The 17,409-nt window shown below is 39.8% G+C and overlaps 1 protein-coding gene across 1 annotated transcript in view; it reads left to right on the forward strand.

Moving 5' to 3' along the window:
* TFCP2L1 (transcription factor CP2 like 1) overlaps positions 1-10,141 on the forward strand; it is a 33,319-nt gene extending 23,178 nt beyond the window's left edge. Inside the window, exons 8-15 of the mRNA XM_062578653.1 lie at positions 1,336-1,427; positions 3,044-3,092; positions 3,190-3,283; positions 4,165-4,255; positions 4,918-5,018; positions 6,842-6,984; positions 9,353-9,404; positions 9,860-10,141. Coding sequence (XP_062434637.1) covers positions 1,336-1,427; positions 3,044-3,092; positions 3,190-3,283; positions 4,165-4,255; positions 4,918-5,018; positions 6,842-6,984; positions 9,353-9,404; positions 9,860-9,897 — 660 coding nt within the window. The 3' untranslated portion in view covers positions 9,898-10,141. The remainder of the gene's footprint in view (positions 1-1,335; positions 1,428-3,043; positions 3,093-3,189; positions 3,284-4,164; positions 4,256-4,917; positions 5,019-6,841; positions 6,985-9,352; positions 9,405-9,859) is intronic.
* The last annotated feature ends 7,268 nt before the right edge of the window (positions 10,142-17,409 follow it).

Below are 17,409 nucleotides of genomic sequence, written 5' to 3' on the forward strand. Positions count from 1 at the left end.
TCTGCCACACTGCTGATCACTTGTTGTGGTACTTAGATACCAGCTGCATGAGATATTTTCTTCTGAATGTCTGGTACAGGCCCACGTTGGAGATGGGACACTTAAACAGATGAACAAGCAGTCTTACTAAATCAGCAGCATCTGCTTTTCTCTGAATATATATGTCTTTGAGGCTATTAAAACATGCTTGAGCTCAGATTCATCTGACTTATACTCTAGAAATATCTTGAATATCTTATGTTGAGAATGTGAATGTTTGATACTGAGATGAGTATGTTTCTAGTCTCCCCACCCTATATACTAAGTATACATCTATACATAACCTTACCATGGGTTGCAGAATTGCTAAGCAGGGAGACTTAAAACAATAGTTTAAAAGTGCTGTCCATATCCCTACGGGAATATTATGTAATTTGATTTATTTCTTGTTTTTTTGAAGTGGCTTACAGACTTCTAAAAATGAGGGTTTTTTCTTAATTTAAACAACATTCCTTTTTGTGAGATCCAGCCCCTCCCACCAAATTTTCCTCAAGTTACCAGGAGTGACCAACAGGTCTTCTAATTCAACATGGTGGTTGTTAGTGAGGCTCTTGTGTACGTATACTTAATTCTTCTGAGTTGGCAGATCTTGAGCTCTTACTAGTAACTCTGATGCGCTTTGACGTATTGCACAGGGAAGTGTGGGTTGCTAAAGAGTTAAATATTTGCTAGTGCTGTATTTGTGGAGATTATAAAACTCCAAAGCTACAACTTTTCTCTTTTTTTATCATTGCAAAGGAGGATACTACAGAGCTTTTTCAGATCTTGATGAAGGGGTTCCATGGGGCTAGATTTCTTCTACTGATTACAGTGGTATAAATCCAGAACAGAGTTACCAATTTTAGCTGAGTTACTCTCAGACAGGCCCGAATTCTGCTCTTTTACTGATATGAACCTGAAGCAATGCCACTGGAGTGTATTCGTCAGTCTTGTCTGGATTTAATTAGGGATTTATAATTGAGACCATGGGTATTTCTGTGTCATTGCTGGCTTCAGTCTGAGTTGACTTACTGGCGTTGCTGTGACTTACAGCTGTGCACACTTTGGCCCAGTGTTATTTGGGGACAGGCTTTGTGAAATGCGAGAAATGTGGAATGCACCACTGGAATCAATCTGGCCCCCTGACAGCCTGCTTGGAGTGGGTTGTAGAAAATGCATGGCCTGTCTCCTCCTCCCAGCAGGAGTGATGAGCTGAAGTTAGTGGTGTGGCAACATAAATGTGGTATGAAAGGAGAATCAAATCCTTTATTTATTTTCAACCTTATGAAAGTGTCCCTGCTGCCTTTTTTCCAACAGTGCTCTCCCTGGCCAGATATGCCTTATCAAATGAACAGTGCACCATCTCCAAGCTACAACAGTTCTCCAAACAGCTTCAACCTTGGAGATGGGTATGTAACAAATAGATGCTTTATCTTTCCTGTTGATATGGTGGCCTTTGTGTGCATCTGTGTTTTGTGTGTCTGTGTATTTTATACCCTGCAAAAGGTCAAGGACTGTTTTAGCCTGACCTCTTGGCACCCTTTCTAGAAAGGGGAAAATATTTCCCACAAAAACTTTAAGACCTTTCAGCCAGGAATTCCCTGTAATGCAGAGTACTATTTATATATCCACTGCTTATGTGGGTGGCTGGGAAGAGAGCATCAGAAGACCGCTAGGGCAATTCCTCCCATGAATTTCTTTTACTGTTCTGTATGGGTCAGGCAACACACCAGACCCCATTTATGCAGTTCCCAGTATCTTCTGAGAAGTGTATTAGGCACCTTTTCCAGCATTTGGCACCTTTTCAAAGTTGATATTTTTTATTTCCTTTCTATCTTGCGATGGTTTGTGATAGTGTGCTGAATTCTGAGTTGAACAGGCTTTAAAGAAATTCTGTCTGAAGCAAAACAGCTTGGATTCTAGGAAGCCATTCCAGAATGAAGGATAAAGAGAAGGCATGTTTAATCTATTAGTACTGCCATCATAGTGGAGCAATTTAAGTGGTCCTGAAATACCAAGATCCAGTTGACCACTGTAATATGTACTAAGGTCACTTGATGACTTCTGAGTATTCTCTGCAACGTATTTTCCCCTTAGAATTCAGCATAGGCCTTTCCTTTCCTCCTCTAGAACTCTGTAGTTGTGTCAGCTTCCTGCACAGCTCATTAGCTAATTGATAGAAGAGAACTTTATCTCCCTAGAAGTCCATGAGAGCTCTCTCTGCTCTTAACTCTAGAAAGTGGGTTTTCTGGACTGCAGGTGTGTTTAATGGAGGTATAGTGAAGCTGTCTATCACAGGAACAGGTAGAGAAGGAGGAATGATCATGTCACAGATTTTTCAATGAATGACTTACACCTATAAATAAGGACAAATACTGAAATGGCGAAAGATGATGTTACCAGAGATATATGTTGAGCATTTTCTTCCAGAGGTAGATTATTAACTCTTTGGAAAACCTTTGGGCTTTTTAAAGTCCTGTCCAGATTGAGAATGGGTTTACTAGAAACATATTTTGGTCTAATATAGTTTAACGCACTGCATTTAAAGTAACATAAGGTTTGTGCTATAAGGTCCTTTCTTACTCAGTTTTTGTGAAGAATCTTTAGATAATGGATTTATTAAGGGGTTTTGTCACTCATAAAATGTTTGAGTTCAACTGTATTGGCAGGTCAAAACTTCCTTGCTTAGATGGTGTAACGTTAGTGAGTCACCTGTGTGGAAAGCTTGAATGAGTTCAAGTAAACCGAGTTATTCCTTCAGTGTTGAGTAAGAGCTCAACTGAACAACAAAAGGCTCAAATTGGAATGGAGAGGGGGGATTTTTCTGTGATTGCTTTTTCTTTTTTTCTTTTTTTTTTTTTGGCATAGACTTTAGACACATTTTTCTTAATCTGAGAGAAAAATGCCAAGTTGGTATGAAACTTGCAACAGTTAAATCAATTTGAGGGGGGAGAGGAGGATGGACAATGCAATGTAAAACATAAAATAATGTTTTTCTCTTCCAACTTTATATAATTTTTTTTAGCAACAGTTCTCCAACCCACCAAGTGGAGCTCCTGCCTCCCAGCAATGATGTAAGTATATGAGATCATGTTAATGTGGTGCTTTTCTTTTTTTAGGACACTGGTGAACAGTTCATTTCAAGACCTTCTTATTCTTTTTGCAATGTAGCATCTCCTTCCTTCTGCTTCTATTCAAGATGCCCAGCAGTGGCTACATCGTAATAGGTTTTCTCCATTCTGTAGACTCTTCTCGAGTTTTTCGGGTGAGTTTAAACAGTCCAAATATTTTCTCTTAATCTGGTCTGTGAGTACAGCTCATGCTTCCTATGAATAGTGTCTGCTGCTGGCCACTGTGGATGCGATTGTTGGTCTTACCCAACATGATTGTTCTTTTGTTTTTAGGTTAGTTAGCATTTGCCAGAACAGATCGTAGAATCATAGAATAAGTTAGGTTAGAAGGGTTCATTGAGTTCATTAGGTCCATCCCCCTGCTTGAAGCAAGTCCAATTAGATCAGGTTGCTCAGGGCTTTGTCCACTTTAATTTTGAATATCTCCAAGGTTAGCGATTCCACCACCTCTCTGAGCAACCTCTTCAAATATTTAACTATCGTCATAGTGAAAAAAATTCTCCTTATGTCTAATCAGTATTTGCTATGTTCCAACTTTCGTCTGCTATCTCTCGTCCTGTCACTCTGAACCTTAGAGAAGAGTATGGCTCCATTTTCACTATACCCTCCTATTATGTGTAGTGGTAAATAGAGTAATATGGTAGAAGGGGGTAAGTGGCCAAAACTTCAGACCTTTGAGGAGTCTGTCTCAGGCTTGCAGTCTGCTTGCAAGGTACTTAGATAACCTGATGAATGTGGCAATTAGAAAAAGATGTGCCATTTAGTTAAATATCTAGCTCTTATCTATGCTGGCTACAGTATCCTCTTGTGAGCCACTGCTCTTCTGGCTGCTGCTAGCTTTCTTTTTCACAATGGTTGATTTGCAGTGTACACTCTCAATTTGCAACATCTCTTGGCAAGTCTGTCTGATTTAGTTTTGTAGATTCTCTCCTCCACCCAGCTCCTGCTGCCCATACACACAATTTGGAAGCTAAGGTTTGCTTAACTTCTGAAAAAATACATTTTAAATATGTAGGTGCTGACTTACTGAAGATGTCCAAAGAAGATTTTGTTCAAATCTGTGGTCCTGCTGATGGGATTCGGCTCTTTAATGCAATCAAAGGAAGGTTGGTACTTCTTCCTTTTTTTTTAGTTATGGCAACATCCCTTGGTACATTCAGTGTTAACCATAGTTAATCTTAAAGCCATAACATGTACATGTCCTCTGTAATAGTTCAGAGAGGTCGTCTTAGAGACAGGAGTTCACAGTGAGATTCAAATCCAACTGCAGCTCAGAAATACTCCTAGACTGACTCCTGAGTAAAAATTAAGCAGCATAATGTGGATCTCCAGTGATTCATTTGCTACCATCTGATAGCTTCTATCCACTTTGTATGAGATGCAACCTATGATACCCCATCTTGGATTTCTGTCACAGTCAACCAAAAAACCTGGACCCTCAGACTAACTTAGATGACAATAACAACATAAATTCTCCATTTGGGCAGGATTCAAACCCATGAATGAAAGCATAGTGAACCTCTTGACCGGTGCTGAATACTGTTTCTTTTTCTTCTTCTTTGATCCTGAAGGGATTAGAGTATTCTGTGCTCTACCATCACCTCTCAGGAGGACTCTTCTTAGACCTCCTAAGATGCCTTGTCACCAGCTTTGAGACTATCCCTTAGTCTAGTTAGTTTTGCAAGGCCTGAATGATTCTGTCTTTCAATGTTTGGTTGCTTACTGGAACAATTTACTAAATAACTTGTTATTTTCTAATAATTCATAGAAATGTAAGACCCAAGATGACAATTTATGTCTGTCAAGAACCAGAGCAAAACAGGTCCCATCTTCACCAAAAACGAGAGAATGGAGATGGTAGTCTGTGTGGTGAGTTTTTAATATGGATATTGTTAAGCATTGTCTGGTGAGAATGCTTCTATGTGCCTGAGCTCCTGTGTGGGACAACTTGGCATCCTGCATGTTTAAAGAGACCCAATTTGTCCCATTTTTGACATTTTTTAGGTTAGTTTCAATGCTGCAGATTCCAACTTGAATGCCATCAGCCTGGGGAATAGACCCAGCTTGTCTGAAATTAAATGTACTCTGAGAGGGAGGAAAGTCTTCAGTACAGGAAAGCTTGAAGGCTTGCTGGTCAGGTGTATGTAGGTATTTGCCAGTGTAATATTACAGAAAAGAAGAGTGATTTCATTTCTCTCTCTCTTCCCAACCAGCCCTGTAACTCTGTGAAGTCACTGGTCTCCTGTAAGCCATTTCTCAGCAGGCACATGGCATTTTTTGTTAATGCTACATCTTTAAGTTATTGGGGCTGACCAAATTGGAGATCAACTAGGCTCATAGACTCCCTGTTTTGGAATTATTTTGACTCAATCTGGATAGATTTCCTTTCGAAATTTGCAAAAACACTTTTCTATTGCTTTCATTTAGTTTAGATAGCAATGTCTTTTAATGCATGAGGTGTGAAATATCTGGATGCTCTATAGTATAAGTGTAAAGAAATAAGCAAAAGATGTGCTTTGCCATCTTTCTGAGGAAATGCCATGTCCGGGCATCTGTCAGATTTTGGAGCAGACTTGAGGCTGTCCCAAGTAGACAATAAAGTTTCTACATTTGACGTCTGAAAACATCACGATTTAATCGGTTGCTCGCACAGTCAATATGTCTTAAAAACCTCCTGAAGGCAGGTAGTGTAAACCCAGCAGAGATGCGCATAGACATTCAGCTCAGCAGCTGTAATGAAAGCTTGAGAGGCAAAAACTTTTCCTCTTTAGAAAATGAGAAAATACAGGTTGTTGGCGTTGTAATGCACAGATTAATAACTCTGAATTAATTCAGGAAAGAAAACAAATAGCAACTTTTAGTAAGAAAACCCTTGATTTTGCGTTTGGGAACAGGAGCTATGTACATCTGATACCTTACATCTGAGTTAGTTATCTACAGAGTATCACAGCAAAGGCACTATCCTTTTCTTATAAGGACTACAACATTAAAAACTACTGTGACATCCACAATTTGTTTGTAGATTATGACTTGTTGGAAAATATTGTGGAAAACGGAAAGTAGTTGTGTCCTGGAGTGAAGTTCTGAAAAGTTCAAAGCTTTCAGACACTTGCAGCTCCTAACTATCTCTCAGAACCTTCTCCAGAAGTATGATAGAATGAGAATGAAAGTATTTCATAGTTTGTGCACACTGAGTGTCAGTCAGGCACAACTTTTCCACTTCATTGTTTCTTCCACTTGGATCAGATTTAAAAGTTAATACCATTATACATAGTTACCGAGTACATTGTAGCTTTTAGTTTGTGCATATGGGGCCTATAACAATATCTAATAAAATACTGTCGTATCATGTGTCTTGCTACTGAATGGCACCTATTTTAAAATGTCAAAATCAGAAGAAATACCCAAGAATATTAACAAGCTTGTAAGATAATTTGTTTTAGTGCCCCATGGTGTCATAAGTCCCTGTGTTTTCCTTTGGGTAAAGCTGACATGGGTTTTATTTGCACTTTGCATCCAAATACAGGTATTTTTGTTCCAATCATCAAACTAGATATTTAGGGCTGCTTTGAAGACACTAAGCTTATTTATCTACTCTCCAGATTTGAACTTTGATCTTAAACCCATTTGGTTGTTTGATGTTGAGTGTCATGGTGTTGTCTGTAATCACTACTCTCTCCAACTTGTTGCAGTATATCATGCAATCTTCTTGGAAGAGCTGACCACCCTGGAATTAATTGAGAAGATTGCAAACTTGTACAGCATTTCTCCACAGCAGATAAATAGAATCTATCGGCAGGGACCCACAGGGATCCATGTATTGGTGAGCAATGAGGTAAGGGAGTTGAATGAAACTCAGGATCTGATATGAGATATCAGAGCAATAACAGCTGTTGTCTGATTTCTTGGACTTAGAATAACCATTTAAATTCTGGAATGAATCTTCTAGGAAGCATGCAAGGTTACTAATCCTTAAAAAAAAAAAAAAAAAAAAAAAGTACGAGAGAGACATGGAGCTACTGGAGAGAGTCCAGCATAGGGCTATGAAGATGATCAGAGGGCTGGAGCATCTGCCTTATGAAGAACGGCTGCGAGAGCTGGGCCTCTTCAGCCTGCGGAAGAGCAGACTGAGGGGGGATATTATCAATGTGTACAAGTACCTGAAGGGAGGGTGTCAAGGGGATGGGGACAAACTCTTTTCAGTTGTCCCATGTGACAGGACAAGAGGCAATGGGCAGAAATTGAAGCACAGGAAGTTCTGCCTGACCGTGATGGGGAATTTCTTCCCTGTGAGAGTGACGGAGCACTGGCACAGGCTGCCCAGAGAGGTTGTGGACTCTCCGTCTCCGGAGATCTTCAAGGCCCGCCTAGATGCAACCCTTTCTACCATACTCTAGGTGACCCTGCTGAGCAGGGGGGTTGGACTAGATGATCTCCAGAGGTCCCTTCCAACCTTACTGATTCTATGTGATTCTATAAATGCGCAGTGCAAGTCATTCATGGATAGTATTGATTTAGATGTGATCTTGAGATCTTTGCTTTTCAAGAGAAGTTTTTGAAAATGACCAATTTCCAAAGTTGAACAGGAAAATTTCCTGAAAAGTGCAAGATTGAAAATCTGTAGGCAAAATAGTCTTAAATCTCGGCCAATGATTACAGCCACTGGGTCAGAATGAGTGCTGCTAAGTGTATACAATGATTTCATGGACCTCTGCTACCTCTTTGTGTCCCATTGCATGATGGCTTCATTTAGTCCATTCTCTTAACTTGCAGGTTAATAGTGAGTTGCCCTTCTTTCTCTTTTTTTCCCTAAACGACTTACTCATTCATGCACCAGAATTACTTAAGGAGCTTCATTTAGAAGAAACATTGTTAAAACAAGTGAAGCAAAGCATAGGTCTCAACTGGAGCCTAAATTGAAGGCTGTAATGCTTATTCCTAAAGTCTCCTTGCTATTTTGGCCTGATTAAATCTGAAACCTTAATACTTTACGGACATAAAGTGCTTGGAGGCAACTCTTGGTAGGGGAATTGCCTCAACCAGCCTGCGTATAAGGGGGCTGTAAGTATTTATTTAAGTCAATTATTAACACATCTATTACTTTATTTTTGTTTTTTCTTGTTCTAGTAGTATAGTAGCAAGAGTGAGGCACTGTATGAATGTACTTCATGCATCATTAGGTACAGGCACACAGACTGGCCAATAAAGTTTGATTTGTGGGATGGGGGAGGAGTGGATATTCAGCTGAGAAAGAGAATAGGGAGATTAGTCTGAGGTGAAAAGGATGTTTGGTGTGAGAACTTAGAGCTGGAAAATGCTCCACTTGAACAATATTCAATAGTTAGAAGTCTTTCACTTAAAGCTGGATTTTCTTGGCTCATCATGAAGGGTTCTGGTCACCTCCCTTTATGAGTTAGGTGTCCATTGTCCGCTCCATTTGAAGGAGACACCTCCAGGGGGGTAATGTACCTCCTCTGTCCTAGATAGCTGCTCTAGGATGGGATGAAAGACTGACTACAGATAAAGTTTAAATGAGTAGTTCAGATTGGAGTGAGCTGATCTTTTAACACCACCTCCTTAGTTAGGGGTCTCCTTATAACTTGCACCTGTTTTGAAAATCTGATTGCTTTGGATGAATAACTAAAATAACTTTTGATGCTAATCTTACTTGCCGTGTTAGTGAGGAGTCTATTTTTCAGTGCTGACTACGTACAGATGATAACTCAGATGCTAACATAAACGAGCTTTATGCTTCAACTGAATGTGCGTGTGTGTGTGTATGTGTGTGTTGTATTACCTCTGCTAGACTTCAGAAGACGAACTGTCTATGTTCAGCTTAAACTGGTATAGTTTCATTGAAGGCAATTAAAAGCATTATCTTTTATAAATCTAGCTGGAGTGGTGTAAGAACATACAGGATCAAAACAAGCAAAGAGAATGGTAAAATGCTGAACAAGCCAGATCATTTCAAAGGAAGCAATTAGATACAAGCTTCTCTTAAGCACATTAGCAACTGCAAGGACCCTAATTAATCAGTTGTGTACTTTAGTACTCTTATAGGCAAGGTCACTGAGAACGGTGTAGGACCAGACACTAGTTGTTTAATAACTATCCTTTAAAGTTTATACTGGTATTGAAAGAACTAAACTTGAACTAAATTGCTAAAAACATTTTGTGCTGACTTTTTTCCTTCTTCCGCTCAGATGGTACAAAACTTCCAAGATGAATCTTGTTTTGTTATCAGCACATTAAAAGGTATGTATTTGCTGCTGTTACTACATGCACTTTGGAAGATAATTTCAGCTTTCAATCAAACTTTTTTTTTTTTTTTGTTAACCAACTTTATTATAAACTCAGCACTGGTGTCGTGAAGAGACAAGTAATCTAATTTGGTGGCAGTCAGTGGCATCAAACAAATTTGAAAGATTGATTTATGTTTTCCTCTTAGTTATACTATTTGAGAGCTTGCCTAATTCTGTTGATGCCACTGACGTGAATGAGCAGATTTATCTCTAGCAAAATGCTGAAAGATTATAGTTTATATGTTGTATTTTTTATGCAGATGATTTGACTTAGATGTTCAGTGTCATTTTTGTGAATGGGTTGTGGAACAAAAATGCAGTTATTGCAAACTACCTAAACCTGGAGTTATACATCTGTGCTGTTTTCTAAAAGCAATGAAAAAAATTATTTACCTTTCTTTGTTACAGCTGAAAGCAATGATGGCTACCACATCATTTTAAAATGACCATGCTGCATAGAAAGACTTTAACAGCCTAAAATTTAGTGCCTCACTGAGATTGCTACAACCTAGACTGGAAACATGAAGAACCTTCTGGATAAAATACTCCTATGACCTAAGAATTACCAAATTCTTGACCACAATTACCAGCTTATGGAAAAAAAATTGCTTTTACAGATACATGTTTTTGGTTTTGTTCTTTTTTGGAAGCTGAAGCTGAGAACATCGTCAAAGCTTGTACATGTTTCTTCTTCCCTCCTTTCCTCTGCAGACTTAAAAATGTTGAGGTTTCTGCTTATTGCTTTGAAACATCTGATAACGAAAGATAAACAAAAACCAATTCTCTAGACCCCTAATGACTGGGTGAATTGATTTATTTACAGTTCTGAGTTCTATCTTGCTTTGAACACACACCCTACTGCTGATGAACATAGGCTCCCTGGGGCTCATCTTTTCCCTCTCTTTGACATGGAGGGCTTGGAGCTAAATCCAAGAGCAGATTAGGCAATGTGGAAGTTGGATTTGGTGCCCGGTCTCCACCCAAACTTTTGACCCCGGAAGCCCACACTTAGGTGCTGGCTGCTTGTAGATGTGCTCAAACTTGATTAGGTAATGAGAAAATGTATGCCTGTACAGCAGGATAATTTTGCGGAGTTCAGGGGAGGACAGACAGTCTGAAGCAAGCAGTTCAGTACTGTACTTCAGCTTTAGAGTAGTCCTTGAATAGCGTATATGAGTGTTTTCTGAGGAAGTGTTTTGGACGTTGGAAGCTACAGAGCTCATGACAAATTCATGCTATGAGTTTGTTCTACTCTACACAGCATTAATTAATTGTTATTTTTGCTGTAACTGGCAATTAGGTTTTATGATCTTAATGATTTTGTCCTGTTACTCACTAAAGTAAGTAGAAATAAGTTTTGATTGAGGTCAGGTAATGGATGATCTTAGTTGCTGCTTCTTACATTGTTGCTGTTTCACTCTTGACTCTTACTTCAAGTATACACAACTACAGTCAACTCCACCCTCCCTGGGTCTTTTGGGATGCCAGCCGTGCTTCACTCAGCTGAAAAAGTGGCTTCTACTGATGTCAGAGGTGAATTGCATCACACCCTTCTTGCACAGATGGAGTCATTTCAATTTCGGCAGCTAATTAATAGGACTGTTTCCCAGAGTGAATGTCCATCTAGCATGAAATTCTGCTACTTGAACATTTCATTTTGCCCTGAATTGAGACGGAAAACTGAAATGCCAAAAATTTTATTCTAAAGGAAATAATAATAATAAAAAAAGTTGTTGGAAAATGCTGAACAAAATATTCTAGCATTTTAGAATGGAAACAGTTAAATCCATTTGACCCTTAAAAAAGCATCAATTTGAGCTACTGTTGCAGACCTCAGAAATTGCCATTCAAGTGCCTCGTGCTCCATGTCTCCCTTGGGCCTGAGCGCTCTGGCTCCACTGCAGATCCCATGATGCACTACTGTGGGTTAATCAAAGAGGGAATGTGTCAGGAAAGCTGCAGGGGTGCTCAGGAGTCCAGCCCTCTGGGGAAGATGGGGACATGCTGCGGTTGAATTAAAACTCCCAACTGACACTGGAGGAGTCTGACAGATGTGGATTAATACTTACCTGACAGAAATGAAATGTCTCAAGTTTTCCCCACAGAAATAAACAGCCAAATATTTTTGTGCAAAAGCCCACCACTCTCACATTTTCTTTACACCACAAATAATACTAGAATAGTAAAACTGTGTTACAATGGGAAAACCTCCAGCCAATTTGGCTAATTGAGTAACATTGCATACTTAGGTATGATCTTGCTCAGCTGGCTGTTCTGGATGCTCCATGAATTATAATGTTTAACCAGAAAGGATGCCAAAGCTGTGGGAGATGGTGATTCCTGAAGCAAAGGAGTTTGAGGCTGCAGCAAGCTTTATGGGACAAGAACCAACTTGTGTAGGTGAGAAAGTTGTAAGTGGTCCACCTGGAGTGAGATGAGGCCAGACACAGTTGGGGGGCAACTTGGAGGAAGAAATGTCTTTGTGGAAGATGGGAAATACTGTCCTTCTGAGAGGAAGGTGAGACCATGTCCACCTTGACCCATGTGAGGGGTGTATGTCCAGGCCTTCTGCTTCCATGTGAAATGACAGTGGAAGAGGAGCCAAACTGTAGTATAGTCAGAACCTTTATTTGCACGTTGAGAGGGTTGTACGGATGTTGCCATTCTTGATTGGCCTTTATGGTACTTGTTTAGGAAGCTTGGAAACTTCTTAAAACTCAACGCAAAATCATGGTGAAAGGTGGAGGTTCCCGTCTTTAGTGTCGCTGCACTCCAAGGAAAATTAAGTATGTAAATGACAAAAGTTACTGTTGCTGCCTTAGACCAAATAAAATTGTAGAGATTCCTTGTTCTTAGAGGTTTCTGTCAATATTCCAGCTCTGACATTTGCTCTTCAGTGCCGTATATCATGCTGGAGAGCACCCCGACCCTTGGGCACAAAGGCATCTGCTTAGTGCCTCCACTATTAAACTTGCCTCCCAAAATGGGGAATACAGTCCAGTTGTACTTCAAGTAGGTAGCTACCTACATCCTGTTATGTACCAGATTCATTTTGAAAGCCCACCTTTGAATTTTCTATGTAGCTGTTGTTTGATTTCTTTTGTGTATTCTTTTAATGGAAAATGTCTTGGAATTTCTGTGTTGGCTGCAGTTTTTCACACTATAATACTGGTCAATGTCTGGCAAAGGTACTGTTTGCATACAACTCAGATGGGTGGATCCAGTCTAATGAGATGGATTTAAAAGAACCATTGGAGTTGCCATGTGGAATATGGTCTCTACTTTGTCCATTTACATGTGTTAGCACTGTAATTCAGGAGACATAGCAATACTGTAGTGCAGTAGTGTGAAGAAAGGATGGAGCCACCTTTTACTGTCAATGCTAGAGACTAAGAACTATGCTTATTTTTTTAAAAAAAGTTGTTCTTGGTTATTTCAAAAAATCTTGCCCGTAACAAAGTCAAAAGCCCTAATGCTATTTCAATAGCACTTGATTGATTTTAAACCAAAATAATTCTCTGTTAAGGGCTTTGTTATATTTAGGGTTTTTTTCAAATCAAATTATTTTATACTGATATGAGGGTGAATTTGACAATATTCTTCTTTCTGTGCTGTAACAAGGTGCAGCAAAGTAAGCAGTCATAGAGATTATAGACGTCCTGCTAGGTGGGTTCTACTGTTTTATCTGTGTTCGCCTGTTTGTAAGGGTGTATAACTTTAATGTGTATGTAAGACCTACCCTTAACTGACAGAGTACTTCTAGTCTTCTAAACCTCTATAGTCCCAGCAGAAATTTGGAAGATTGTGCTCAAGTAACATATACATGCATGAAGATGTAATGCAGCTAGTTTGGTGGTTTTAAGAACATCAAAGCAACGTTAGTGTGAGATTCCTAGATTTGCAGAAAAAGCTTTCCCTGTGCTTCCCCAAAACACAAAAGTAAACCTTGGTGAGTTTTTTCCATACAGAAACAAAGCAAAGTCTTCAGGTTTTATTTTAGTGGCTTGTGTGAAGAACAGGAGTGAGACTCATCTCATTTAACTTTGCCTGTGAAAGTGGCAAGTAGTCTAGCTAATTGGAGGGACTGGCATCTCTGGCGAGGGATTCATTTGCCCTATCTGAGGATGTGATGGCCTCTAAAACAGAGCATTTGTGTCCAATAGGAAGCGTAAATGATAAATATGGGCTAGATGTATAAATTCTAGATATCTCCCTTATATTATATTTGGCTGAAGATCTCCCCTGCCCCCATCTAAACATCCAAATGAAGCTTTGTATTTACACTGCTCTTAAGTGCCTAGAAGGCACTCTTACAGTTAATCTTGCTTTTCCCCTGTTATTTCTTTAAAAAAGTAATATATGAAATCTCCTGCTCAAAGTAATATAAATGAGACTTTTTTTTTTTTTAACTTTACATGTGGAATTGGCACAACAGGCCTTTATAATCTCTGGATTTTAGGAATCTTAACATCAGTTTGATAACCCGAACTGTCTACCAGTTAGTGACTGTCATGATACAACCTGTGAGTAGATGTAGGCTTGCTAGGAATGAAATGGCAGAGGAATCATACCATGAATAAACATGATGACTCCAGCCAGTGCTGGAGCCTGGGTTCTAGACTGATCCACATTGACTAATTGGAATCATTTCATAAATGGATGCCTTTTGTCTGGCAGTTGAGTAAACTGATACAAATCTGTTAGTACCTGACTGGTGATGGTCTGAGAACTCTGAGAAACGCCGGTTATGATACTTCAGAGTATGAGGGTGGAAGGCACAAATAATTTGGTGATGGAAATTTGTGCCATCTGCCTGAGGTGGCAGGATTGATCTTAGTAAAATTAAAGTTTATATTTTCTCACCTGGCCCTACTCGATTAATTGGCTAAAATCTAAATAATAATTCAGTCTGGGATATACTGGAGCTCTCATTATCTGGGAGTGAAATAGAGTGAGCTGAAGTTCAAAGATTTGCAGGTGGTAAAAGGAGTCTTGCAGTTGAAAAGTCCTGAATGGCGCACTCCTAGTAATGTAACATATACATATTTATGCATATATATACATACATACTGTACTGTATCAACACATATATGTGCTGAGTACTTGTGTCTTTTGGCTTTAACTGGTACTCTGCTTTGTTTATTTGCAGTTCAATGTAAAAGGTTGATCAAGCTTAGAAAACGCAGCCATTCCTTGGGTAGAAATGTAAAAGTTCATAGTTGTGGCTTCAGGTGATTTGAATGTGGTACACTTGGATTTGAATATGGTACACTTGGAATGGTGTAAGTTTGATGCATTTCTGCAATATAAATCGCAGGCCTTGGTGAAGACCAGCATAATCACTAGTACTGCAGTTCTGTATTGCAGCTTCTGAAAATTAATTAGAGTGAAAGAATTGCCCAATGCTTTGTAAACTAGTAAGAGCTATCCTCTAAAGGGAACAACCGTATGATGACTTTCCTAGCTTGATATTGTATTGCTTAAGCATTGACTGTAATTATAGCAATCATCTGGTGGTTGACTGGGACAAGTTTTTTGTTTGTTTCTGTTTTTGGTTTTAACTGTTCTGAAAAGAGTGTATTCAGACTGTAGCTTTGTTTTCTCCTCAATTATGAAATGGTTTAACTTTATGCTTTATGCTGGTAGTACAATATTTTTTTAGGATTATAATGTTTTACAGCACAGGGTACTGAAAGTGGGGAGTGTTTGTTTGGCCTTGATCATTGTTGCTGTGGATGAATATGAGAAGGCAGACTGGAGGTGTATTTTAACATCCTTGCCTCTATCTAAAAATGAGTTAAGCTGGTGCCTAATTTTTTGTGCATTTCCAATAAGTGCCTTTTTTGGTTTTGCAATTCTCTTAAAAATTCTTCTTCTCCCTGAGGGGGACTCATTGGTAAGCAGCTGGTGTCTAACGTTTTAAAGTAGCCTGCTGTTCTCCCAGTTTGCTAGGGGTGAGTGTTTATCTTTCAAAGGGCTATGGGAGTTACCTCTCCTCACTGACAATGCAGCCATTTGAGATAGGTGATGCTGACCAAGGAGTTGGCGTTGGTGGGTGAGGGCAAGTGGAGGTGGGTAGATTGAAGGCTGAGGCATACCGGTTGTGAGTAAATACTGCCACACCTTTGTCTGTTTGTTTGTTGTTTTTTTGTACATGAATTAAAAAAAAGCATATTTTGCACTGGCTATTGTACTGTTGTGCAGAAGAAATCTGTATCTAGAATCTGTGCTCCAGTCAAAATGCAAATAAACCTGTTTGTAAGAAGCGTGTGTTCCATCTCTGCTTTGCTTGGCGGGAACAGGCTGTGATCTTCTTGTAGTGTCTTGTGGTAGCATGCAGACGGATGCTCCCTGTTGGAGGGTCAGAGGGCTAAAGTCATCTTTGTGAGTCCCTGAGTTTTGATTTGGCTGAGGCCTGAGCACTCAGTACTTGGCAGCATCAGGGTCAGAGTAACACTTAAGGGCAGAGGTGAGTTTATCTCAATACTCACAGCAGAAGAAAATACCTGGGAGATGGGACCCACTGGCAATACTTGCCTTCCTTCCCCAGTTGCACTCAGCAGAGATCAACTTCTGCTTCCTCAGAAATCCCTGGCAGGCCCTTAGTAGAGCCAGTGGCTATGGGCTGAGTGTGGATGGGGCCCTACTGACCTGAGGAGAGCAGTGGTAGAGATAGATCGCTCTGAGCTTAAAGCGGTGCAAACAAATGTGAAGTTGTCCCAGAGGACTGACTGGAAAGTCTCTGTGCCGCTGTGCCTTGTGCCCGGGACAGTCTTCCCAGTGCATTCAGAAGTGGCTCCCCAAGAGGATCTCCCCACAGCCTGGCTCTGTCGCTCAAGTCTGTGGTGGACCAGAGGGCAGAAGAGCCTCAGCCCCTCTTGAGCATGCAACTGCAAGGTGCTGAGTGTCCTCTCAAGATCAATAGGATTGAAGTTTCGAAGAGCTAATGAGAAAAAGTTGGTCATAGCCAAACGTCCTGCTGTTGTTTTCTTCTCCTTCAGACTGACTTCATGTTTCAGTCGAACAATGCAGTGACCAGTGCATATTTAATTTGGGTCAGGGCAAGAGGAAAAAATGCCTAATTCTTACAGAAGGAGCAACAATAGTCATAATATTCAATGAGAATACAAATTGTGTTAGCTAACATTTGTAGTCTTGCTGTGTTTAAATGACACGGGCATTTTGGAGCCCTAAGAGCACTGGTCCTCTGTGACAGAAAGGACATGCAAGCGGTCTTTCCCATAGCAGTGCTCTGTCCCATTTAGCAGCTATCAGACACACTGGAGGAGCAGGCAGTGAGGTTTAGGCAGAAAATGTTCACAGCGGTTTAGCTGGGAATGTTTCAGCATCCTTTAAGGGGCAAGCACTAGCTCTAATAATTTGTGTGTTTAGGAGGTTGATACACATATATTGTCATTTTCCAGTTAGAGAATGTAGTGCTTGGTTTGAAAATTCCAGCAGTCAAATCTGACGTTAAGGCAAAGAAAAGGGAATGGATATTCTAACATGTCAGAGTGCCTGTTAATCTGGATTAGCAATATCTGTGTAGAAGATTTACTTGACTTAAAAGAGTGTTTTCAACTCCTTTGCTGAAGAAGTGTTTGAATCACCAAACTAGAAGATGCTGAACGTACCTGTATATGTTCATATAGCAAAGTATCGTTGCCCAGGCAATGTTCCAAGAGGAAGGTAAATGAGAATTTCTGTACTCATCTCTTGATTTTTTTTTCTTCTCGATTTATGAATTTAAGCATTCCTTAGAAGAGGAAAGGGGCTGTCTATCCTAATACTCTATTGCTTAAAGTTTTACTTGAGGTAACAGCCAGGTTGTTTTGAGTCTGATACTGAAGTGTTTTAAGAGCTTAGTGCCAAGTTGGACAGAATCATCTCCAGCAGATGACTGCTGGGATTAAACACAGCATATTCAGCTTTAAAGTAGGCTCAATTCTGTCTACATC

This window comes from Rhea pennata, chromosome 6 (genome assembly GCF_028389875.1).
Source record: "Rhea pennata isolate bPtePen1 chromosome 6, bPtePen1.pri, whole genome shotgun sequence".
In the NCBI taxonomy this organism is placed as follows: Eukaryota; Metazoa; Chordata; class Aves; order Rheiformes; family Rheidae; genus Rhea; species Rhea pennata.